We start from the raw sequence: 25,515 nt of genomic DNA, 5'->3' as shown, positions 1-25,515 counted from the left end.
ACACTGACGTCCCCCACTCACCTTTCAAGGTGGAACATTGGTAATCTGCATACAGGCGATAGGAAGGTCTAACTTTAAGTGTACACTTGATAAATATCATTAATCTTCCCTTCAAGAATAGGTGAAACATAGAAATGTGACAGTTATGATCTTAGAATTTCTAGAAAAAAAAATGTCAGGCAACAAACCTAGATCACACTTCGAACCCAATGTCTAAATCAATCATCTTATACAACATTGAAGTACCAATGAATCAAAACCATTTCAGCCTCTAGATGCAATCTCCTTTTAAAACGGCAAAGTTTATGGCATTTACAGTACACAACAAACATGGAGAGAGAGAGGGAGGCAAAATTTTCTCAACATTCAGCCTCTATACTCAACATTCCAGAAGAAAATTAGTTAGACATTCCGCAGATGAAAAACAAAAGCAATGCAATCCAAAGAGAGCCTCACCCAGAGTATTTTAGAATCTGAAAACCAATTAACAAAATCTTTAACATCATCCATCTCTAAACAGTCCAAAGATGAATAACTTTTGAAGACCTTGTGGGGATGAAAATTTTTGTGATTTAAAAGCACTCAGGCTTGATGAGAATGCACCAATAGTTGCAGCAAATTTAAGTTCCTAAAGCTCAGCCTTGCTAGATTTCGAAGATCTTGAACCTGTTCTCTTCCGTCTCCACCATTTCTGGATCTTCTGTGATGCCTTTCTTACATGTCTTGACACTGTCATCCTTGCATCATTGATTCCCTCGGCAACCTTTTGCTTCCAATCGATCTTCCTTGATTCTTTGTCTTTCCACACTTTCCTCTGCAAAACCCAAGAAAATTACAAAGCTGTTAGTCTTCATTTTCAATGGGATTACAAGTAAATACGTAACAAAAGATCATGCAATTTAAAAGAGATTTTTTATTTTTTCCATGGTAGTGACATGGTCTTCAATAAGCCCTTTAACTATACAATTATGACACCTGTCACATTTGTATTCAGGAACCTGGGAAGGGAAAAGTCCAGGGAGAAGATTGGCCCCAGCCCAAAGCTTGACTCCAGAGAAGTTACAATTGAATAGACTGTATAGGTGATTTTTTTTGCAGAGATTTCATTGTTGGATAGCTTTTAGTCAATTAATTAAGGCCACAAAGTGAATAGTAGTCACCAGTTGATATCAAATTATGGTGCCATTTGACATAGTTCTAACACAATGTATGATTGTAAAAGCAGAGGAAAATTAGGCAGTTTAGGGTATTTGGTTAAAGGAAAAAGAAGTTCACCAAGTTTGAAGGAAGTTCATCATCATCATCATCATCTTCATCCCTTTCATCTTCCCCAAAATTCTGCATATTCAACAAATCCTCTTTTGAGTACATCTTCATGCTTGGCGCTCCTGGCATGCCCTGACGGAACAAATTGCAATTCAGACAAAAGCAATATCAATAGGATAAACACAGTAGATTTCAGGTAATACTTACATCCATAGACCTTAAAATCCTTTCCATTTCAGCCTCTTTAGATGATTTAGGAACAAAAGGCTCACCTGGAATCCTATCCTGAAGAAAAGAGAATGAATAATAATTAATACCATACCTAGAGATAAAACTCTAAGAGTGCATTACATGTTCAACTTATAAACTAGACAAAATAACTCCTCTTGTTTCTTTAACAATTTTCTCGTTTGAACATTAAATTGATAATCTAAGGCTATGATTTAGAATATTTGGTAATGATGCCATATGGCCTGGAAATTAATCATTGCCAACCCCTCAATTCTTAATTACTTCCAACTCTTTTCAGATGTTTCCTGTTCTAGTGATGAAGAGTGTTGTTGACAAATCAAATAGTTCGCACATCCATATACCTTAAATAGGATATCATATATGACATGACAAATTTTTATAAATCATAAAGCAAATGGAACATAAATTTGTCTAGATACTTGCGTTGTTCTAGCTATATCTTTGTTTCCCCATTCACTTTCTGAACTTTTTGGTTTATAGCAGTAAGGCAGATCCAGCAGTGATATATTCATTTTTTCCCTCTTACTACACCTACAAAATATGTGTGGGAATAATACACCTTGGTTAATAAAATATCATACATCAACATCCAGATAACTAACTTCGGTGGAATATGGTTCCATTTGTTAGTAATAAGTACGGCTCATAGCCCAAAGTCCAGTCTCAGAAAGAATTGAATTTCCAACAGCTAGTCCTATTAAGAGGAAATCAGCAAGGTTTGTGGATTATAACAGAACTTGCACAAAAATCATCTACTAAAATTCTTCTGTAATAACAAAATTAGAAATACAAAACTACATTTAGTTTAAAGTCTTAAATACATTATTTACCGCTGGAACAGGAGGAGGCTTCGTAGAACATGCTTTACTGAGGTCTTTACAAATATAATTTATCAACTGATCCAACTGAGGCTTGCTTTTAAACAAAAATTCAGCAACATCAGTATCATGATACCCCATAACCTGCAAAAAGCCATTATCATATACATATTTTTTAATGAAAAGCAATGGAAAACCATCAATTTCACTAAATCTAAAACCTACATGACAAAATAAAAATCAGATATAAAACTCAGAGAGAGTCCTTGTATGTTACAGAAACACCTAAACTCTTCCTGCCAAGGTTGATGCTTGTATGAACCATATCTAACCATGATGCATATCCAACCATGCATTTTTTATTGTTTTTCTTTTTTTATCTCATACATAATATGCAACTGTCAGTTGTATGGCGTTGGGAACTGGATCTAGTTAGTATTCATAGGATTCAGGTTTTGGGTGGCTTCAGGTAAGATACTGCATGACATTCATGTACTTCTCATGAAGGTATACACGTTATGATCTATGTCACAGGGATTCGGCCAACCAGATGCCGCACCCGCGTCGATGCGACGCGATGTGGGTGCGGCACCCGGTGCAGTCAACCTGACCCTGGGTGTGGTCAACGCACCCAGGGTCATTTTGGTCCAGTTTTTATATTTTAAAAAAATTCTGCCTGATGAAATGGGCTGCAAGGGGGAGGATTAGGGCAATTTTTTTTGCCCTACTCAGTGTTGTGAAAAGCGTTGAGGCGTAGCGAGGCGCTCCACCAAAATCTGAGGCGAAGCGTAAGCCTCGAGGCGCAAAGCGTAAGCCTCAAAAAAAAATTAATCTTAAAAAAACTATAAAAATTATCTAAAATTATAAATAAATAAGAAATGTTTTATTGATGAAGCACCAACCAACACGAAATAAAAAATCTCAAATAAATACGGAAAAAAATATGAGATAATTAGTATAAAGAAAAATAATGTCTATATTTTTTTATAGAAAGAAAAATTTAGACAAAACCTTAGCTTATATTAGTATCTTTTCTGGGGTATATTAATTCACGGGAAACAGAACTAGGAGACAGAATTCTGCACAGAATTTCATATCAACAATAACTAATCATACTTCACAGAATATTTGCAATGTTGAGAGAAAAAACTGAAGCAAAACATCAATGAGAGAGACATCAACTGGAGGAAATCAAGGCAACATGATAATGTAAGAATTGCTATAGTTTATAGTGGCTTTTTTTTCTTTGACTTAGACCTTAGTTGAGATTATGGCTGAAGAGACAAATAAAGTAGAGTTGCATACGATTTAGTGTTGGTTGCAGTGAGGTGGTCTACTCTATACCATTCTGACATTGAGATGAGCACCATAAGGTGAATTCTATCATAAGGAGTTGAAATTGAAACAAATGATGTATACGTCTCAATTTGAAAAAAGAAGAAATTTGTTATTTCTGCACCATCCACAGGTAATACTGTTGGGAATGAGAAAATTTGCTCTACTGGTCCTAAGTCATGCTTTTGAGACTGACTTCCTCTGACCCAATGACAGCTGCTCACTCTCAGTTGCTTGAACAAATTCAGCAGCTGCTTGTTCAATTTATAACTACTTATTCTTTATCGACAGCGAAAGCTGGGGTTAGGCAGACCCCTACCAATTAATACAACCATACCATTTGGGGTTCGAACTTGCAACGTCCCAACTCAAGGAGATGTGCACTGACTACATATTCTCCTTCCTTGCTTTGCTTCTTCCCTTACTGTTATGGATCCCACAGTTTTTTTTGAGCCATCCATTTTCTAGAAAAACAGCATCTAGAGCATACAAAATGGACAATGGAGTAAGCACAAGTTCCCTCTGAGAGAACCATCGGCGGTTTCGCATGGCTGAACAGCATCTAAGGGGTCGGTAAAGGGTACCCCTGACCTCACAGAATTCCCGGTAGCTCTGTAATGGCTTGGGTGTTGGTGACCCCACCCAGGGTTTACCTTTCAGTGGGATTCCCCAATTAAGTGACCCAGTTCTCAGCGAGAGTTCCTTGTCATTAAAAAAAAAGTCTGCGGGAGAGAGAGAGAGAGAGATGGGAAAGGGGCTGCGAGAGAGGGAGAGAGGCTGCGAGAGAGAGGGAGAGATTGTGAGAGACTATTTAGGGCCCCCGACCCTCGTTAGGGTCGGGGGCAAGATTTTAATTATGGTCAAATGAGGGCTTTGACCCTCATTTGACCATAATCATAAGGCGTGCACGCCTCACCCTGAGGCGCGCCTCGCCTCGAGGCGTACGCCTCAAGGCCTCTGAGGCGTACGCCTCTGTGCATTTGCGCCTCAAGGCACAAAGGCCCTCGCCTTGAGGCGAGGCGCGCTTTTTGCGCCTTGAGGCGCGTTTTTAATAACACTGGCCCTAATCCTCCCTTCGTCTCCTCTCTGACTCCCTTTGCTCTCCACCGACCCCAACGCCGTCGCCGACCGCTCCGCCGGACCTCTTCAGGTATGCCCCCGACTCCCTATGCTCTCCTCCTCTCCTCTCCGTCTTCACTCTCTCCCTCTTAGAATGTCGGGGAGGGGCCCGGCGTCGTCGTGGCTGCGAGCGGTGCTAATTTGCCACGAGGTGCTCGGCTTCTCAACATGTCCATCGTGCACATGGTTGTGTGCTCACGGCTTGTGCTTTTTTGGGTCTCTGTGTTTGCTTTCCCTTTGCCACAGTGGAATCATGTCCCTACTCGGTGCTAACGGCTCAACTGCAAGGTTCCTTATATATATATATATATATATATATATATATATATATATATATATATATATATATATATATATATATATATATATATATATATATATATATATATTGCCACACACCCGCACCCGCACCCATGAGACATAGGTTATGATCCATATCCTTGAAAAAAGGTGTTTTTTGGGGGTGGGGAGGGGGCTGTGTTGGGCTCCCACTCACCTAGATTTCATCCTGTTTCTGGCATCATAATGAGATGGTACCATAGTGAGAAATATTGTTCTCGACTATATATAGGGAAGCCAAACCTCACAATAGTAAAGGTTCTATTGATAAATCTCAGGAAAATCTTGGCACTAAAAAAGTATAAAAATAGCAAAAATAAATAAGAAAAGAATATGTCTAGATAATAAAGTTATAAAAATTTGAAATATAAAAGAAAGAAGAAAAAACATATTTAAAATGTAGAAAATAAATATAAAGTTAAAAGTGACTGAAAATATAATGATATTACCATGATAATATTGTGATAATATCACAATATATGAAGTTTGAAAATTTCACGCTATTTTACCTTTAGTATTGTTTACCCGTTAAAAAGATAGATATAGGCAGTATTTTCAAAAGAGTTAATATTTGGTGCTATTGAAGACAAAATTATTGAGTATAAAATATAAATCACCTTCTTTTCACATTTTTTAGATTTTTTTTTGTAAATCAGACCATATGGATCTAAGTCACAGGGACTCGGCAAAGCAGGTGCCGCACCCGCGTCGATGCAACGTGACGCGCGTGCGCGTGCGGCATCGAGTGTGGTCAACATGACCTTGGGTGCAGTCAACGCACCCAGGATCATTTTCATCCACGTTTCGAACTTTAAAAATATAAAAAACCCGATGAAAAGGAGGATTAGGGCAAATTTTTTTGCCCTAATCTCTCTTCTCCTCTCCCGCGCAGCTCAGCTCGAGCTCTCTCCTCCCGACGCCACCTCCTAGGCTCCTCCTCTCCCTCGTCGCAGGTAGGCTCCCTCTCGCTCTCTTCCTGTGTCGGCAATGGAGGGGCCGAGCCCCCCTGCGCCCTCTTGTTGGGTTGGCAGGGGAGGGCTCGAGCCCCCCCCCCCTCTCGCTCTCTTATTGGGTCGGCAGGGGAGGGGCTGAGCCCCCTCTCGCTCTCTTGTTGGGTCGACAGGGGAGGGGCCGAGCCCCTTCCCTTCTCGCTCTCCTGTTGGGTCGGCAGGGGCCGAGCCCCTCCCCTTCTCGCTCTCTTGTTGGGTCGGTAGGGGAAGGGCTGAGCCCCCCCTGCTCCCTCTGTTTTCGGCAGGGGAGGGGCCGAGCCCCCCCTCTCGCTCTCTTGTTGGGTCGGCAGGGGAGGGGTTGATCGCCCCCTGCTCCCTCTGTTTTCGGCAGGGGAAGGGGTCGAGCCCCCGTCCCTGCTCCCTCTTATTTCAGAGGAGGGGCAGATCCCCCCTCCTTGCTCCTGATTTTATTATATATAATATATATATATTATATATACATCAAGATAATGTCTGTATAATTGATTTGAAATTTTGAATGTATTTTTTTTTGTGTTTTCAGGATAAAAACGACAGATAAAGGAAAAGGACTTGCGTTATCCTCATCCCAACATGTGAGTTATGTTGCTAGTTTTGCTGATAGTTGTAGTGGGATTGATGATGTGGGACCACTATGGGTATATATAGATAAACTTGCAAAAATTAGAGAAGGAGGTAGTGAAACAAGAGATTTCGATGCAAGCTCTGCGAAAGAGATTTTGTTGGGTCTTACACAAAAGTGAAGGCTCATTTGTTGAAGATACCAGGACATGGCATTTCAGGATGCAGAAAAGTTGATGAGGCAATGCGAAGACAATACAAGAAAATACAAGAAGAATGTGAGATGAGAAAGACAATGGCCGATTCTTGTGCAGTTAGTGTGTCATTTGCAAGCCACCAAGAAGATGTTGAAAAAAAAAAGTCAACGTAGGAGGTAGATGAACGATACAAGCAACATTCAATACATATGGAAAAGAAGAATTGGATAAAAAGTTGGGAGGTATTTTTATTCTAGTTCACTCCCATTTAATATGGCTAGAAATTCTTATTGGAAGGATTTAGTAACATCCTTGGCAAATTGTAATTTAAGTGGCTATGTGCCTCCAAGTTCAGAAAAAATACGAACCACAATTTTTGCAGAAGAGAGGGCAAATGTGGAGAGGTTGCTGAAGATTAAAAAATATTCATGGGAGCAAAATGGAGTTTCTATTGTGTCTGATGGATGAACAGATATTCAAAGGCATCTATTGATAAATTTCATTACTTGTTCGCTTAGTGACCAAATATTCTTGAAAGCAGTTGATGCATCTGGGAAATATAAAAATGCAGAGTATTTGAAGTGGTTGTTTATAGAAGTCATAAAAGAAATGGGTGATCAGAAAGTGGTACAAATCATTACAGACAACGCTCCAGTTTGTAAAAGTGCAGCGTTGAGTTTAGAGAGTGAGTACCCTCGTATTTTTTGGATTCCCTGTGAAGCACACAGCTTAAATCTGACCCTAAAGAGCATCTGCAACCCCGAAAAAGAAGAAAATTCACAAGCATATGCTTTATGTTCATGGATTCAATATTTAAAAAAAAAATGTCAAAAGCATTAAGAATTTTGTTGTTAACTACCATCGTGCTAATGTTATATTTAATAGACATTCTGACCTAAAATTGTTGAAGGTCGTTGAAACACGTTTTGTGTCCATCATTGTGATGGTGAAGAAGATTAAAAGAGTGAAGAATGCTTTGATTAACATGGTGACTGATGAAAATTGAACATTCTATCGTGCTGATGATAAGGCTCAAGAAATAAAAAAATCCATTCTTGATGATGAGTTTTGGGACAGAGTGGTATACTTCCTTCAATTTACGCAACCTATTTGGGAAATGTTAAGAGAAGTTGATAAGGATGAGCCCATGCTTCACAGAGTTTTATCAAATGTGGGATAATATGATTGAAAAAATACAAGCTATAGTTTTCAAGCATTAAGAAAAAAAATCCTGCATTGGATGATTCAGAATTTTTTAATCATATTCATTCAATTTTAGTCAGAAGATGGGATAAGAGCAACACTCCTTTGCATTGCATGACACATTTTCTTAATAAAAAATATTATGCAAATAAGTGGTGGGTTGGTGGTATTGGTCGTGTCCCTCCAAATTTAGACCCAGAGCTATCAAGATATAGAAATATGTGTATGACAAAACTTTTTTCAGAAGCATATCTGCTACATCAAGTCACACAAGAGTTTAAAAAATTGTCATCTTCGAGATTATATGGATCGGCATTATTCGCAAGAGAAGAGGATAATATAGATCCTATCACATGGTGGTCAACATTTGGATCTGAAACACCTCTTCTCCAACGTCTTGCATTAAAATTGCTATAAAAGCCTGCTAGTTCATCTTGTTGTGAAAGAAATTGAAGCACATATTCTCAAATCCACAACATGAAGAGAAACAAACTCACAAGCAATGGTGTAGAGGATTTAGTATATGTTCATTCAAATCTTCGATTACTTTCGCGAACCAATGATGAATATAGGTACTAATTTGCTCTCTTAGTTATTTGATTATTTCTTAGTTTTTCATTTAAATATACTTTTATTGTATTTAACATTTTCAAATTGGGTTTGTAACGCAGAAAAAGAACATCCAAATTTTGGGATGTAAACCCTGAAGAGTGTGACTTCGAGGAAGAGCATGATTTCAGCATAACAAACATAGATTTAACTGAGCCCAGTATTCCTTCTAATGATGCATTTGATGATGAAGAAGAAAATTATTAAGATCCATTACTTCATCAGGATATACTTTGGTATGTAATTTAGTTCTTTTCTGCTTTACTTATTTGATTGATATTTAGGTTGATTTATGTAATTGCTTTACTTATTTGATTGATATTTAGGTTGATATATTGCATGCATGATGAATGATATTATGACAATGTTAATTGTTAAATGTTAACTATTAAAACTTCAAAATTATATATATATATATATATATATATATATATATATATATATATATATATATATATATATATATATATATATTACATTTTTGCCCTGCCGCACCGCACACCCAAGGTTTTTTAAAGTGCCACACCCCCGCACCCATGTGACATAGATATGGATGTGATCTACAAGGTTGTTTAGAAGAAAATGAATTTTAAATCATGTGACTGCTATGTCACAGGGACACGCCACTTAAAGGGTGAATCGTGTGTCAATATGATGTGATTATAGTGTCGAAAACTTGAAATATGAATCACAGTTCACAATTTACAATAAGTATGTTTAGAAGCAAAAACAACCAATCAAAGAGGGACTGTGTTAAAATGTATTGATTCATATATATATTCATATATGAGTGTATATGTATATATTATAATTTTAAACTGTTTTTTATTGTAATAGGTTTTTGCCCTTGTAGGGGTATTTTAGTCTTTTTATACCTATGTAATAGGTACTGTCCATTAGGACAGTTTTGTCTTTGTACTGTTTTTTGGTATCTTTTGTCATTTTCCTCTAATATGAGGGTATATTGGAAAAAGTCCACATAGTCGTTGGGGTCTCCCCAACTGCTATATTTATAGCCATTGGGAGCATCCAGACAACTATATTGGTTCTTGCAATGCCTATATAAAGGGGCTAATACACCTCTTGTTAGTTAATGCTTTTCTAAGCATTCTCTCATAATAAAGATCATATTTTTTAAGTGTTTTGTGTTTTTTTTATGCCCACTAGTGACTATTGTAATCTTTTTGTATTAGCAATAGTTTGGCTTGTGTATTGTCCTTTTGTGGACTTGTGTTTGAGCCCTCTCTTGGTGTCTATTGTATGCCCTTGGTGGCTCTTTTTGTATTCCTCTTGTTTTCGTTGCACTAAGGGCATCTTTCATGCAATGTTGTCACGATACATGATTTGCACATCGATCCACACTAATAACACTTGCAACACCAAGTACACAATAAAATTCCTCCACTTGAGTGTTTTGAAAAATTCAGTTTTTACTAACAAGTCTTTAGAAAATAGTTTTGAGAAAGTTTTTTTTTTTTAAATTTGTTGAAAATTTGGAAAGTGTTTTAGAAAAGTTTCTTAAACACTTTCTAAAACCTAATTGTAGCTTATAAATAATGAGGATTAGAGAGAGGGGGGCGTCTTTCCCTCTTTGAGAAAAACGCCTCTCTCTCTCTCTCTCTCTCTCTCTCTCTCTCTTCCTTTTTCTTCGCCGGCTTCTTCTTCTCTCGTCGTCGGAAGTGCTGCATGAAGTGTGATCATCGTGGAAGACCGCTCTGCTCTCCCTAGTCCATCGGAGGCAACTTCAGGTATGCTTCTTCTCCCTCTTCTCTTTTATTTTTTTATTTAGCAAAGTTTAGCATAGATCAGTTTTTTTTTATTCATTTATTTTCTGCATACTAGTTAGTCTTATTATTTTTGCTGAAAAAAAATGCAGAATATATTCAGATCTGCTAGGTCTGAATATCCTTTTTTTTAGACCTGCCACTGATCGGTTACCCTTGATCAGGCACTGATCAGGTTGGACCAAGCCACTAGATCGGCTCGCTCATCTAAATCTTTTTTATTATTGTCTAGCAGCTGATCGAGTAGCCCAGTCTTGTTATACATATATTTTTTTAAGGCTGCTGCTGAACCAGGCTAGTCGGCTGACAGCCTAATTCAGCAAGCATCAGACCCGACCTGATTTGGTTAGCCTGATCAATCAGGCCGCGGGCCTGATCGGTAAGTTTCCTTCAGCCTGCGTGATCTAGCAATCACGCAGACCTGCCTGATTGGGTGATTGTTTCAGTCTAGAGGGGCTGCTGAAATTAAGTCTGATTTATTTTTTTTAGTTGCTGAAACCGAGCCGGGTCTGCAGTTTATTTATTTTTTACCCCGACCAGATCAGCCTGTTCAAATCAGCCGATCATTCTCCTAAAGTCTTATCTAATCAATTTTTAGTGCACATCTGAATTGTGATCAGACCCTAGCAGGGTGCGGTTCCAGCCAGTCTGCGTCTTTCTCCTTAGTTGATTGATTTAGTGATAGATCTTAGGGTAGTGCATTCATTTTCAGATTTCTGTTTTTTTTTTGGTATATTTAGATACATTTAAAATTTTGATTCTTAGATTTTCTTTATTCCCCGCAACTAACATTAGCTAGATTAGGGAATCTAGTTGGTTCGTGTGTTTTGTGGTTTTGTGTTTTACAAGTGGGTTCATATTTGCTGACTAGAACGCGATAGCGAGGGCCGTGTTCGTGCGAACAAGGGAAGCTACATCGTGAGCGAAAAAGAGCCTTGCAGTTTTTTGTTTTTCTTTATTTTCGTTTTTTAGGGCCATAGACCATTTAATTTATTGGGGTTGTAATAAATTTTTTTTTGCTCGAACCTCTATAGTAGGGTAGCACATTTCATTTACATTTAATTTAAAGACAATAAAGCTCATTTTTGTGTGGAGTACAAAAGTTATAAACCCGTTCCATGAGTTCGACTCGGACTTCACCACTAGTGTGAACCGGTAATTTAAGATTTGATGCACGGTTTGCACTGACAATTTTATCGAAAAAATCTCTTTCAAAGTACTTTCAAGAAAAGTTGCATCAAATTTTTGGTACCGTTGTCGGGGAACGACGATTTAAAACTAAGTACTCACTTTATTGTCGTACTCACTTTATTGTTAGTTTGCTTTTGCATTTTTATTAGGATTGCTTAGTTTAATTTTATGTTGATATCTAGGACTGCTTAGTTTGCTTTTGTCTATTATTTAGGATTGCTAGAACCATGTTGAGGGCAAACTATAGAGCTAGTTTACTTTTTCTGTACGGGCCCATCTACTAGGGTACCATCTTAGGTGAATGTTCATGTAGTTTGTTTTCAAGCTCTATATCTGCACTTGAGTGGTGTTTGTTTATTTTTAGCATTATTTTTTATTTTTACTTGCTTCATGGTATGGTTTGATCGTGATTGCACACTAGTTAAGTAGAAAACCAATCTTTAGGATGTTTGTTGCACCGGGTCTCAACTCTACGGTGTATACAAGGACGACGTTCTTCAGGCCCTGGCCTTATAGATCCTGTCGAGAACCCTGAATTAATCATTAGGAGATCTCGTACAACCAGACCCATGGCGGAAGAAATTGCCCCAGTTCATCCCTTGATGTCCCTACGGAGTACAATCCGGTGTCCTGCATAGTGAGACCTAATGTAGGAGCACCCTAGTATGAAATTAAGGCCAACGTGATTCAAATGCTACCATCGTTCTATGGCCTTAGCAATGAGGACCCTTATTATCATCTCGCTGAATCTTTAGAGACATGTTCTACTGTGAGAATCAACAATTTTGGAGATAACGCGCTTAAGTTGACTTTGTTCCCCTCCCTCAAAGATAAGCCAAGCTCTGGCTGAAGTCTTAGGATACGGTCTAGATTACCACTTGGGATAGAATGCAAAAAGATTTTTTAAAGAAATACTTTTCAATTGGTAAGACGAACCAATTTCGTAAGGCTATCACCAGTTTTACGTAAATTGAGGGAGAACAATTTCATGAGACGTGAGGGAGGATGAAAGATCTTCTCCAAAAGTGCTCACATCACCAGGTGCCCAGATGACAACTGGTGCAATACTTCTACGACGGGCTGACCGAGAAAATTTGACAAATGGTTGACGCAGCCTGTTGGGGCACATTCATGATCAAGAGTGAGGACGAAGTGTGGGCCTTGTTCAAGACCCTTAGTGAAAACTCTATGCACCATGCTTCGACCTCTAAAGCAGGAATGACAACACCTGCCACGTAGGAGTGAAGAAGACTGTCATGTACGAGATAGGGACAAACCTTGAGTTGCAAAACAAGGTTGACCTTCGGACCCAAAAATTGGATCAGTTGTTGTCAAATCTCTCCCCAGCTATGGGGGTGTGCGCGTTGTGTACTAGCCCAGCACACCATGTGATTGATTGTCCTGATGCATCGCAATACCCTGAATTTGTGCAAGAGCAAGTTTAGGTGGTGCAAGGTTTCGCCAAGCCCGTAAATAGCCTACTTCTAGTCAGACCTTTGAGGACAAAATGATTCAGACTTTTGCTGACATTAAGGCAAATCTGAACTCTCATACCCACTCTATAGCGAATCTAGAGACACAGATGGGACAGCTTGCCGAGGCGTTAAGCAGGCATAGCGAGGGGACGCTACCTAGCCAACCGATGGTAAACCCTAGGAGAAAGGAACCTATTCATGGCCTGCATATGACTGATTCACACCAAGAGCAGGTTCAGGCTATCACTATCCTTAGGAGCGGGAAGAAATTTCATGGAACAAGGAAGACGACTAAAGAATTTCAGAGACGGACTAGTGAGAAGTCGGTCCCCTTACATACACCTCAGAAAAGTGGGAGGGCTCCACCACCTGAGCCTTCCAGATCATATATACCCAAGGCCCCTTTTCCTGAAGCACCGGAGAAGCCCAAGTCATTTGGCAAACAATGGGTGAAGATGCAATAGATGCTTGAAATATTCAAGTACGTTCAGATTAACCTCTCCTTGTTGGATGCTATTCTACAGGTCCCTGCATACGCAAAGTTCTTGAAAGAACTCTGTACCCAGAAGAGGAAGTTGAGGTCCAATGTGCCTAAAAAGATTTATTTGACTGAACAGGTAAGTGCAATGTTGCAACACCAAACTCCTCCCAAGCTCAAGGACCCAAGAGCTTCTATTATCTCATGTATCATTGGAGACATCACTGTCGAACGCGTTATGCTCGACCTTGGGGCAAGTGTAAACATCTTGTTGGGTTTCTTTTACGACGCTTTCGGGTTAAAGGAGATGAAACCTACACCTATGACCCTGCAGTTAGCGAATAGATCGATGAAAGTCCCACGAGGGATTCTTGAAGATGTGTTAGTCAAGGTAGAGGATTTCTACTTCCCTGTCGACTTCATCATTCTAGATATGGAGGAAGTTGATCAGGTTAGGCAGACGCCCATCATCTTGGGATGACCCTTCTCAGCTATTGCCAATGCATGCATTAATTGTCGCACGAAAACAATGGACATATCCTTTGGCAATAGAAAGATGTGGCTGAATATTTTCAATGCTGTGATAGGCCCTGCAGGCGAGAATGCTTGTTTTCAGGTCGATTTGGTTCGGGACCTAGTAGAAGCAGAGCCCTTATGGACGTTGAGTGATCCACCTCAAGAGGAGGAGGATGAATCACTCGAAGAGGATAGCGTAGGATTGCTTGATAGATTGTCAGGTGAGCTGAATTGGACATGGCATTTCGAGCCCCTCCCGGATTTGGCAGAGCAGCCTACTAAACCTTCGATAGAGAATCCGCCTGAGTTTAAGTTGAAGCCTCTACCAGCTTCTCTCAAGTATGCATTCTTAGGAAAACAACAGACCTTGCCTGTGATTATTGCAGCATACCTGACCAGCACTCAAGAGTGCCAACTCCTGCAGAGGTTTTGCATGAGCATTGGTCAGTGGCGGATTTAAAGGGAATAGATTCTTTCTTTTGTATGCATTGTATCATTATGGAAGAGGGTGCCAAACCCTCTAGAGAAATTCAAAGGAGGCTAAACCCTCATATGAAGGAGGTGGTGAAGTGGTTAGACACTGGGATTATATATCTCATCTCCGACAGTCAGTGGGTTTGTCAAACTCAGGTTGTCCCTAAGAAATTTGGGCTCACCGTGACCATCAACGACAAAGGAGAAAGCGTCTCCACGAGGACTAATACAGGGTGACGAGTCTGTATTGACTACCAGAGGTTGAACAACGCAATGCGAAAAGATCATTTTCCGTTGCCGTTCATCGATCAGATCTTAGAGTGACTCGTAGACCAGCAATATTTTTGTTTTCTGAATGAATATTCAGGATATAATCAAGTGATCATTCACCCTGGGGACTAGGAGAAAACTACGTTCACCTATCCATATGGCACCTTCGCTTTCAGGCAAATGTCGTTCGGGCTCTATAATGCCCTGACAACCTTTCAAATGTGCATGATGGCTATTTTCTCACATATAGTGGACGACGTCCTAGAGATCTTCATGGATGACTTCTCAGTGTATAGCTCATTATTCGATGATTGTCTCCAGAAGTTATCGAGAGTACTCAAACGATGCATGGAGACCAATCTTGTGCTCAGCTGAGAGAAGAGTCATTTTATGGTAAGACAATGGATTGTTCTGGAACACATTGTGTCTGAAAAGAGGATCGAAGTCAATAAAGCGAAAGTGAAATTCATTGCAAAACTTTCTCCACTGACCTCTGTGCGACAAGTTCTATCATTCTTATGGCATGCAGGCTTTTACAGGCAGTTCATCAAGGATTTCAGCAAAATTTCACGACCGCTTTGTAACCTGCTATCAAAAGATCAGTCATTTTGATGATGCCTGTCTTAAGGCATTTCTTTATCTTAAGGAGGCCCTGACCTCAACACCCATCTTGAGATCTCCTGACTAGTTATTGCCCTTCAAAATCATGTATGACGCTTCTGACTATGCGGTAGGAGCTATTCTAGGCCAAAAGGTTGACCGAAAACCATATGTTATTTACTACGCTAGTAGAACCCTTTCTGATGCCCAGATGAACTGCACTACCACAATAGTGTTTGCATTAGAAAATTTTCGATCATATTTATTGGACTCGAAGGTTGTCGTTTACTCAGATCATGTCGTTCTGCGGTACTTGATGAGTAAAAGGGACACCAAACCGCATCTCATTCGTTGAATCCTGCTGCTGCAAGAATTTGATATCGAGATTCGAGATAAGAGCGGATGTGAAAACCTTATAGTTGATCATCTATCCAAGCTGACGGTGGAGTCGTCCACTGATCAGGGACAGATGATTTGTTCCCGGATGAGCAGATTTTGCACGTCAAGTGCCTTCCCTGGTTCGCAGACATTATTAACTATTTGGTGATCGGAAAGTTCCTTGCGCATTGGAACAAAAATGAGAAGGATTTATTTATGGGGCAGGTGAGACATTATTTCTAGGAAGATTCATAATTGTTTAAGTTATGCCCGGACCAGATGATTAGGAGGTGAATCTCATAAGAGGAGACTGAATCAGTATTGGCCTTTTGTCATTCTCTGGCATGTGGAGGTCATTTTTCCAGTCGGAAGATCGCAGCCAAGGTCCTCCAATATGGATTTTGGTGGCCTACCCTGCATAAAGACTCGCACGAGTTTTGTAAGAGATGCTTGAGGTGCCAGCAAACAGGGAACATTTTTAAAAGGAACATAATGCCCCTGCTCCCCATCCTAGTTGTCGAGATTTTTTATGATTGGGGCATCGATTTTATGGGTCTCTTCCCGCCTTCATTCGAAAACGTTTACATCTTGGTGGCAGTTGATCATGTGTCCAAGTGGGTTGAGATCGTGACCACCCAGACCAATGATCATAAAGATGTGCTTAAGTTCATTAAGCACAACATCTTTAGCAGGTTCGGAGTCCCGAGAGTCATAATTAGCAATGGAGGTAAGCATTTCAAGAATGTACAAGTTGCTTCTTTACTTAGGAAGTATACCATCCACAAACCAGTAGGTCTCTGACATGGAGATCAAACGAATTCTAGAGAAGACGGTCAGACCAAACCGAAAGGATTGGTCTCAACGCTTGTACAATGCTTTATGGGCGTACAAGACTGCATTCAAGACCCCGATTGACATGTCCTCTTATCGGTTGGTATTCGAGAAACCATGCCATCTCCCTACTGAATTTGAACACATGGCCCATTATGCGATAAAGAAATTCAATTTTGACATGGCCCAAGTCGGCACAGAACGAAAGTTTCAGTTGAATGAGCTCGAGGAGTTGCGAAATGACACGTATGAAAGTGCCAAAATTTACAAAGCTCGAACTAAGCACTTTCACGATAAACATATCTTGAGAAAGCAATTCGAGCCAGGTCAGAAAGTTTGGCTCTTTAACTCACGACTCCAACTTTTTCCAGGAAAGCTGAAGTCAAGATGGGATGGTCCATTTGTAGTCCAAGAAGTATTTCCACATGGTGTAGTTGATATCCTTGACTCGAGAACGGGCAAAAAATTCAAGGTCAATGGGCAAAGGCTCAAGTCCTGCATTTCTGATGTCGCAACAAATCAGGATATTGAGGTCATTGACCTAGTCGATGTATAAAGAAGCACATTGTTGTATATTATGTTAGGATTATGATGCATTCTTTTTGGTAGCTAAGTAGTTTTTTATTACTTATTTATTTCTTTTTGTTTTATGAGCATGCATGATAGATTATGTATACATTTCACTTCTTTGATAGTGTTGATGATAGGACAGCTTGGAGCCTCTCAAGGAGCAACTACATAGCTAATTCGATAGCATGAAGCAGAATGCGAGGTTCCATCACATGCATCAGGGGATATCTATCCTTTCTCTCATGTTTCTTTAATTCCCTACTGTGCATTCATTTAGTTGCATATAAGCATGGGAGAGTGCCACTGAGGACAATGTCATTTAAGCATGAGGAGGGTATAATGTGCACAGTCAAAAAAATTTATGTCCATGCATCTGTGCTAATAAAAACTCATAAAAATTAGGCTTTTAAGGGATAGGTTTTAAGCATATATGAATGCTTTACATAATCTGACATTTTAGAGAATTTTTAAGCCCCACGAAAAAAAAATTTCTAAAATGAAACTAAAAAGAGTGATTAATTATGTGGATTTTAAAGAAAATATGATAGATGAATGTTAGAGTTTGTTTTGAATCACAAATATGAATATGCACAGCTTCATTTTTTGAAAAACTAAGCAAATGAAAAATATAAAGAAATAAGAGCTTAAAAAGAAAAAGAGCAAGCTTTTAGTTGTTTGATGTCTTGGTTGTTCCCTAGTAGTTGGGCTCAGACACAAGTTGAAGTGTTGGATTCCCATGTTGAAAAGGACAATGAAGGAGATTACTTCTTTGTCTAGTCAATATTTGTGGCCTATTTGGTTCGAGCAAGTAGAGCCTGAGAGGTGTTTACACCTGGTGCCCTAAAGTTATTTAGTTTGGGAGCCACCGGCCCGAAAGCCTATTACATAGACTTTACAGAGAGCCTAAGAGATGTTGACATTACACATGACAAGAAGGAAACTATACATAACTATAAATCCAAGGTCTAGTGACTCGAGCAATTAAGTCTGAGGGATACTATGTATCTGGTGCCTTAAGGTCGGCTGGCCTGGGAGTCATTGACCCAAAGCTCGTTACACGGGTCACGAAAACATAAAAATTGATATAATGCTCAACTGAAAAAGAAGAGTGAAAAATGATGAAAATTTGAAAAAGAAAAAGAAAGAAAAAATATAACAAGAGCTTATTGAAAATTCATTGCTTAGAAATAATTATAAAAAATTGTACAGAAAACATATAAGTGAGGATAAATGAGCAATATCATGAGTGTACTTGAATTTTCTGAGAATAAAGCATAGATAATTGCAATTTTTAGAAAAGTAAAAGAAAAAAAAAAATTTTTGCGGCATGTGAAAACTCTAAATATGTTATGAAAATGTAATTGCATGAAATGTTTGTTTAAACAAATTTCTTAACTGCCTAATACTTTTTGAAAAAGAATTTTTGTGTATACATGACAGATATGTTAGTGGGTAGCATCACTGTAAACCCTCACAAGACCTTACTCGTCCACAAGGGTAACCCAAAGGGTTTAAAGGGCTTGTTGCATATGCTAAATGCAATTGTGATTCCTACGACAGTGAATTAGGTTATTGATTTGCATGTTTTGTTTTGCTTTTGTTAAGGGTAAGTTTGCTCGAGGACTAGCAAACGATAAACATGGGGGAATTTGATCATGCATAAATTTATACACTTTGTATGCATGATTTTATGTGAAATGAGCATTAAAAACTCATGTTTAAATGTTTGGCATGGTGCTTATTGACTTTAGTTAAATGGAAAAATGAGTGGGTTTTGACCCACTTGTGTTTTAGAAAAAATCAGTTTTTACTAACAATTCTTTGGAAAATAATTTGAAAAAGGAGGTTTTTTGAATTTGTTGAAAATTTGGAAAGTGTTTTAGAAAAGTTTCTTAAACACTTTCTAAAACCTAATTTTAGCTTATAAATAATAAGGATTAGAAAGAGCGGGCATTTTTCCCTCTTTGAGAAAAATGCCTCTCTCTCTCTCTCTCTCTCTCTCTCTCTCTCTCTCTCTCTCTCTCTCTCTCTCTCTCATAGGGATTCGGCTAGCAGGGTGCCGCACCCGCGTCGACGCGACTCAACGCGGGTGCGTGTGCGGGTGCGGCACCGGGTGCGGTCAACCCTATCCTGGGTGCGTTGACCGCACCCAGGATCATTTAGGTCCATTCTTGTTTTGGATTTTTTTTTAAAAAAAAATTTGCCCAAATGGGCTGCGGATTTTTTTAAAAAAAAAGTAATGCTGACAGCAGCTGACCCCCTTTATATATATATATATATATATTTACATTTTTTGCCCCTGCCGCACCCCCGCACCCGGGTTTTTTGGAAGTGCCGAATCCCCGCACCCGCACCCGCACCCATGTGACATAGCTCTCTCTCATTTTTACTCGCCGGCTTCTTCTTCCTCTCTCTTCCTTTTTCCTCGCCGGCTTCTTCTTCTCTCATCGTCGGAGGTGTTGCGTGAAGTGTGATCATCGTGGAAGACTGCTCTGCTCTCCTCAGTCCATCGGAGGCGACTTCAGGTACGCTTCTTCTCCCTCTTCTCTTTTATTTTTTTATTTAGCAAAGTTTGGCATAGATCAGTTTTTTTTACTCAATTATTTTCTGCATACAAGTTAGTCTTATTATTTTTGCTGAAAAGAAAAAAAAAGTAGAATATATTCAGATCTGTTAGGTCTGAATATCCTTTTTTTAGATCTGCCATCATTATCAGGCGCTGATCAGGTTGCACCAAGACACTAGATTGGCTCGCTCATCTAAATTTTTTTATTATTATCTAGCAGCCGATCGAGCAACCCAGTCTGGTTATACATATAGTTTTTTAAGGCTGCTGCTGAACCAGGCTAGTCGGCTGCCAGCCTAATTCAGCAAGCATCAGACGATTCATACCCAACCTGATTTGGTCAGCCTGATCAATCAGGTCGGGCCTGATCGGTAAGTTTCCCTCAGCCTGCGTGATCTAGCAATCACGCAGACCTGCCTGATTGGGTGATTGTTTCAATCTAGAGGGGCTGCTGAAATTAAGTCTAATTTTTTTTTTTTACTTGCTGAAGCCGAGCCAGGTCTGCAGTTTGTTTGTTTTTTTTACCCCGACCAAATCAGCCTGTTCAAATCAGCCTATCAGTCTGCTAAAGTCTTATCTGATCCATTTTTAGTGCACATCTGAATTATGATCAGACCCTAGCAGGGTGCAGTTCCACCCAGTCTGTGTTCCACCCAGTCTGTGTCTTTCTCCTTAGTTGATTGATTTAGTGATAGATCTTAAAGTAGCATTTATTTTCAGATTTCTGTTTTTTTTGGTATATTTAGATACATTTAAAAGTTTGATTCTTAGATTTTCTTTATTCCCTGCAACTAACATTAGCTAGCTTAGGGAATCTAGTTGGTTCGTGTGTTTTGTGGTTTTGTGTTTTACAGGTGGGTTCATGCTTGCTGACTAAAACGCGATAGCGAGGGCCGTGCCCGTGCGAACAAGGGAAGCTAGATCGCGAGCGAAAAAGAGCTCCGTAGCTTTTTGTTTTTTTTGTTTTTTTTTTTTTCAGGGCCACAGGCCATTTAATTTATTGGGGTTGTAATAATTTTTATTTCTGCTCAAACCTTTGTAATAGGGTAGCATGTTTCATTTACATTTAATTTAAAGGCAATACAACTCGTTCTTGTGTGGAGTACAAAAGTTATAAACCCGTTCTCTGAGTTCGACCCGGACTTCACCACTAGTGTGAACCGATAATTTAAGATTTGATGCACGGTTTGCACTGACAATTTTATCAAAAAAATCTCTTTTAAAATACTTTCAAGAAAAGTTGCATCACATAGTCACAGATATAGGTGATATTTTGAAGAATATTGCGATAATATAGTTGTGAATTCATAAAATGATATTAAAGGCAAAATATCACGATATTTTGAAAATCTCATAAATTTATATATATCATGATATTGCTGCAACAATATCACAATATTATGAGTTACCTTTTACTTCTTTTCTATGTCTTAAGTATGTTTTTCTTCTTTTATATTTTTTTACTTATTTCTTATTATATGTGTATTTTATTATCTAAACATGTTATTTTTCTTACTTATTTCTATTATTTTTATATTTTCAATTTTTTAAGCACCAAGTTTTTTCCGAGAATTTTCTGAGATTTATCAACTAAACCTAAATTATCTCAAGAAATTACCTTGCCGAGATATAATCAAGATCAATATTTGTGACTATGGTTCCAATATGAAAGCTATGATTTCCAACTGTTTGTGAACCCTAAAATAGGTAGAATCAAATGGAGTTGGTGAACTATGACTCTATTTGACAAATATTGACAACATTGTGTAGAAGGCTGTGCAAGTTTGAGCTGGATAATGCTTGATAACATCATGTGCCACTTCTATAAACTAAGGGCTTGATGGGAAGCACACAAGTCTGTCGGTGCCCTGGCTCATATGGGCTGGGCATGGGCCACTATTTTGGAACCAACCCAGCACAAAATGAGCTTAGGCTTGGGCTGCTGAAAGCCCAGTCTGGTCAACTGCCTGTCAACAGGGCAGTCAAGCCTGCCCATGGGGGGCTGTGCTACCACCCATGCACTTGGGGGGAGTAAGCTGCAGGACATGGCAGCTTTCAGGACCTTGTCCCAGCACTGTCCTTCCACTTGATGGGCCAGGTTTGACTGGGCTGCAGCCCATTGTCCATCCCTGATATAAGCCATGAAGTATAAAAGACAACCTTTATAAAGTATGATGTGAAGATAAAAAGTCCACACAAGTGCTATTGCATTTACTTTGTAGAAAGTAACCATGAGACAAAAGTTTCTGGGAAGGTTTGAAAAACTAAGCTAATAAAGCCATTTAATTGAATTGATTTTAGAACCACACGAGACGCCACTTGCTTAAAAAAGGCATAGTCCAAAGGGATGAAAACCTACCTCCTGGCAAGCTCGCTCAATAGTTTTACATTCTGAGTTACAATGCCCTTCAGATTCTTGTTCAACAAGCTGTAAAACAAGAAAACTATCACAGAATGCTTGTTCCACCTAAATTTACAAAAGTCGGTTTCATGAGATTTACAAACTATATGTATATACAAAAGCCAAAGCAGAAAAAACTAGACTGCACGAAAAGCAAAAGATTTTTCTACAGCCACAATTAATGTGCTCATGAGCCATAGGCATCTCCGCACTCTCACAGCTTCGGTGTACAAATAGAAAACATAGAACCACCAAAAAGTAATGAATATTATCACTTAAAACAAACTGCAGCACCATTTGAAATAGTTCCCCTCCCTATCCTCCCCCCCCCCCCAACACTTCAGTGCAGCACTGGTCAGTGATTTAGTATCCCTATTCTCTTCATTAATAACAGAAACTGTAGGAGATCATGTTCAAACAAATACTTTTACATGTACATGTTACAATTCCACCTGTCAATATAAAAAATATGCACAAGAAAATGTGAAGTACACGTATACTGAGATGTCAAACATTAATTACATATAATTTTTGGAAAAGAGAGTATGCATATCTGAATACACATAGATGATATATATGTGCACATGAAGCACAAATATTAATGGCCTTGATTTGATGCCCTCTAAATAGATTAGGGACACATCTGTTCTAGACTACTAGGCAACCATATATGACTAATCTAAACCACAAAGTGTGCTTATTTCCAGTTTAATAACTTTAATAGAAAATAAAACTCCAAACTCTGACATGCATATCTGTAGGTCATCAGTCATTATCAGATGATGGTATTATGTAAGGTCTCGGCCACACCAATTGCTGACAATGGACATTCCAACAAAAAATAATTCCCATTTAGATGTGTAATCTGATCATCTGATGCAAATGAATTGCATCTCAAGTCATTTCTTTGAACTGCAAGAGACATAGGTTGCTACCGAGTACAGTAACATCAGGATCAGCAAAATTTATGTCAATAATTGGCATTTCTACATAACCATATATAGATTTATTCTGTGACCCAGTTAACAATTCCATTCTTCTTGACCCAGTTAACAATCCCATTCTCTCTACCTTTTTCTTTTTGATAACCAAGTTAGGGGAAAGGCCTCAGTTGGATTCAAACCTGTGGAAAAGACTGCAACTACACTAGCCACTCCACACTTCAACCCAAGGTTGCCAAACTAGGAAGTGGAAGCGGGAAACAATACAAGAAGCGGAAGCGAAAAGCGAGGCATTTTAAAATTTATAGGAATCGAACAAGAAATAAATAAAAACTAAAATAAAATTGATCATTCTTATATTTCATGATTTTTCAGTAAAAGAGTTAAATTTTTTTTAAAGGATGGTTACCAATTTAGAGAAATTACATGGAAAGTGAGTGGAAGCATGAGAGGAAATACATAAAAAAACATGAAAAGAAACGTGAGAAAAGCATATAGGAAGCATAGACCATGTGTGTGGAAGCATAGAAGAAGCATGGGGGAATCAAGATTCCCATGAAGTTTCAAAAGCAAAGAGTATCATGCTTCAGAAGCGAGTTTCCAGGAAGCACACTTCCCACCTACATAAGAAGCTTCCAGTAACTCTGCTTCAACCAATGCTACAATTTGTCTGCAATCCGGCAAGAACAAAGAACAAAGGCACAGGAAGTGAATTTATTCATGCTCATTTGCTAAAAAGTGCACATTATCCAATGCGAACATAAAAAACTTCCAATATATAGTACATACTCAACCAAAATCAAGCATATTGTCATCGAACTACATGCACAAAAGCTATAATTGGAAGATTTTCTGAACTCAAACCGCAAAGAAATCAAAACAGAAACGCAATTCTCTGGTAGAAATCATAAAATCCCATCAATTTATAACGGAATAAATCCTCATTACCAAAGCGTAACAAAAACAAAATAAATAGAAAATTTCTAAACTACAAAAGACTCAAGACATAAACACAATTCTAAGTAGAAACCATCAATTTCCGACAGAAGAAGACAAAAAATATAGTACCTCCAATGCGTCTCCATGCTCGACGATGTCGATCCGAAGCATCCAGTCCCCCTCATGCCTCTTCAAATTACATACGTTCTCCGTGATTTCTATAATCTGATACTCCGAGATCTAAACCCAGAAATTCCGACAAATAAAAAGAAAAACAAAAGTTAATCGATTCGTCCAAGAAAGAGAGCTCTAACGAAAAGATCGAAAGAAATTCGAGAAAATTTTACCTTTTTGGGAGAGATCTCGGAAGATTTGCGCTCTACCTGAGCGAAGAGTTGCCTCGCTATGGTTTCACAGACCTGGCATCGGATGAAGGGGACGTCCTCCCTTCTGGAGAAGGCGATCTTCTGCTTCTTCGACGCCGAGGAAGATAAGAAGAGGGAGGAGAGGACGAGCAGCACCAAAACCCTAGCCCCCATGACTCTCTCTCTCTGTATAAACCTCAGAATTGATCCTCTTTCTTCTTCTTCGTCGGGCACACGACGAGTGGTCTGCAAACAAGAAAGGAACTTATGCCGGATTTTTGAGCTAAAACGAAGATAGAACCACGAAGCCTAATATTTTGCAACTACAAGAGGCATTTGAAGATGGGTATTGGTCTATAATGCAAACAGAAGAAAGGGAACCCCTATTCTGCTAGAAGATAAGAGGATTTTTGGTGGATTTTGAAGATGGGTATTGCACTAAAACGAAAAGGGAAGCACGCGGGCTTGCACTCTGCTAGCAGGAGAGATCGGTGCAGGGTTTTGGGAGATGGGTATCGCTCTAAGAAGGATAGTCACTTTGCTGCTAAAATAAGGGATTCATACTAAAGGGTTTTTTCCACAAAAAGATAGGGAAAACCACAGGATCATCCTTCTTCTTTTGGCTCCTTCCTTTCACAGAAAGCAGAGAAAACAGAAAAACTGTTCGTCGAGAGATTGAGACGACAAGAAGAGGCGAGCCTTCGCAGGCCGGCGTTTGTGGGTACCTGGTTTTGTACTCACTTTGTAGCCTTTTAGGGCATCCACCAAAGCTTATGAGTTAATGTGGACTTTGAAAGACGGAAACCAATTAAAATCACTGAAATCTGAAACAGTGAGGATATAGTGACGGGCAGAGATGCCTACTGTCTAAAGCGACTCTAAAGTGTCAAAACAGCTATGACGAAATGACGATATTTTATAAAGCCGTTTAAAATGTTCAAAATATGGTGATATTTTTTTTTAAGTACGCCTTTATCACGATATTATGGTTTTATCGACCATGTTTAAGTGGAAAATGTGTATTTACACGTTTTTATTTATATTTTAC

At 39.0% G+C, this 25,515-nt stretch overlaps 1 protein-coding gene across 2 annotated transcripts; it reads right to left on the bottom strand.

Annotated features, from left to right (window-relative positions):
• Window positions 1-294: 294 nt before the first annotated feature.
• Window positions 295-25,250, bottom strand: LOC149820251 (nucleophosmin). 2 transcript variants are annotated; one of them, XM_089983893.1, is made up of 8 exons: window positions 25,193-25,250; window positions 24,450-24,713; window positions 24,232-24,342; window positions 22,181-22,249; window positions 2,349-2,480; window positions 1,474-1,551; window positions 1,276-1,398; window positions 295-814 (listed from the first exon to the last, which is right to left on the bottom strand). In XM_089983893.1, the coding sequence occupies exons 2-8, from the start codon at window positions 24,639-24,641 to the stop codon at window positions 629-631; spliced, it is 891 nt and encodes a 296-aa protein (XP_089840019.1). In that variant the 5' UTR covers window positions 24,642-24,713; window positions 25,193-25,250; the 3' UTR covers window positions 295-628. The 2 variants fall into 2 exon arrangements, with proteins under 2 accessions (XP_089840019.1, XP_089840018.1); XM_089983892.1 differs by lacking the exon at window positions 25,193-25,250 and having other exon boundaries at window positions 24,450-25,172.
• Between the last annotated feature and the right edge of the window lie 265 nt (window positions 25,251-25,515).

Source organism: Nuphar pumila, chromosome 12 (assembly GCF_984573655.1).
Source record: "Nuphar pumila chromosome 12, dmNupPumi1.hap1.1, whole genome shotgun sequence".
NCBI lineage: Eukaryota > Viridiplantae > Streptophyta > Magnoliopsida > Nymphaeales > Nymphaeaceae > Nuphar > Nuphar pumila.
This window is presented reverse-complemented; position numbering and strand designations above follow the sequence as displayed.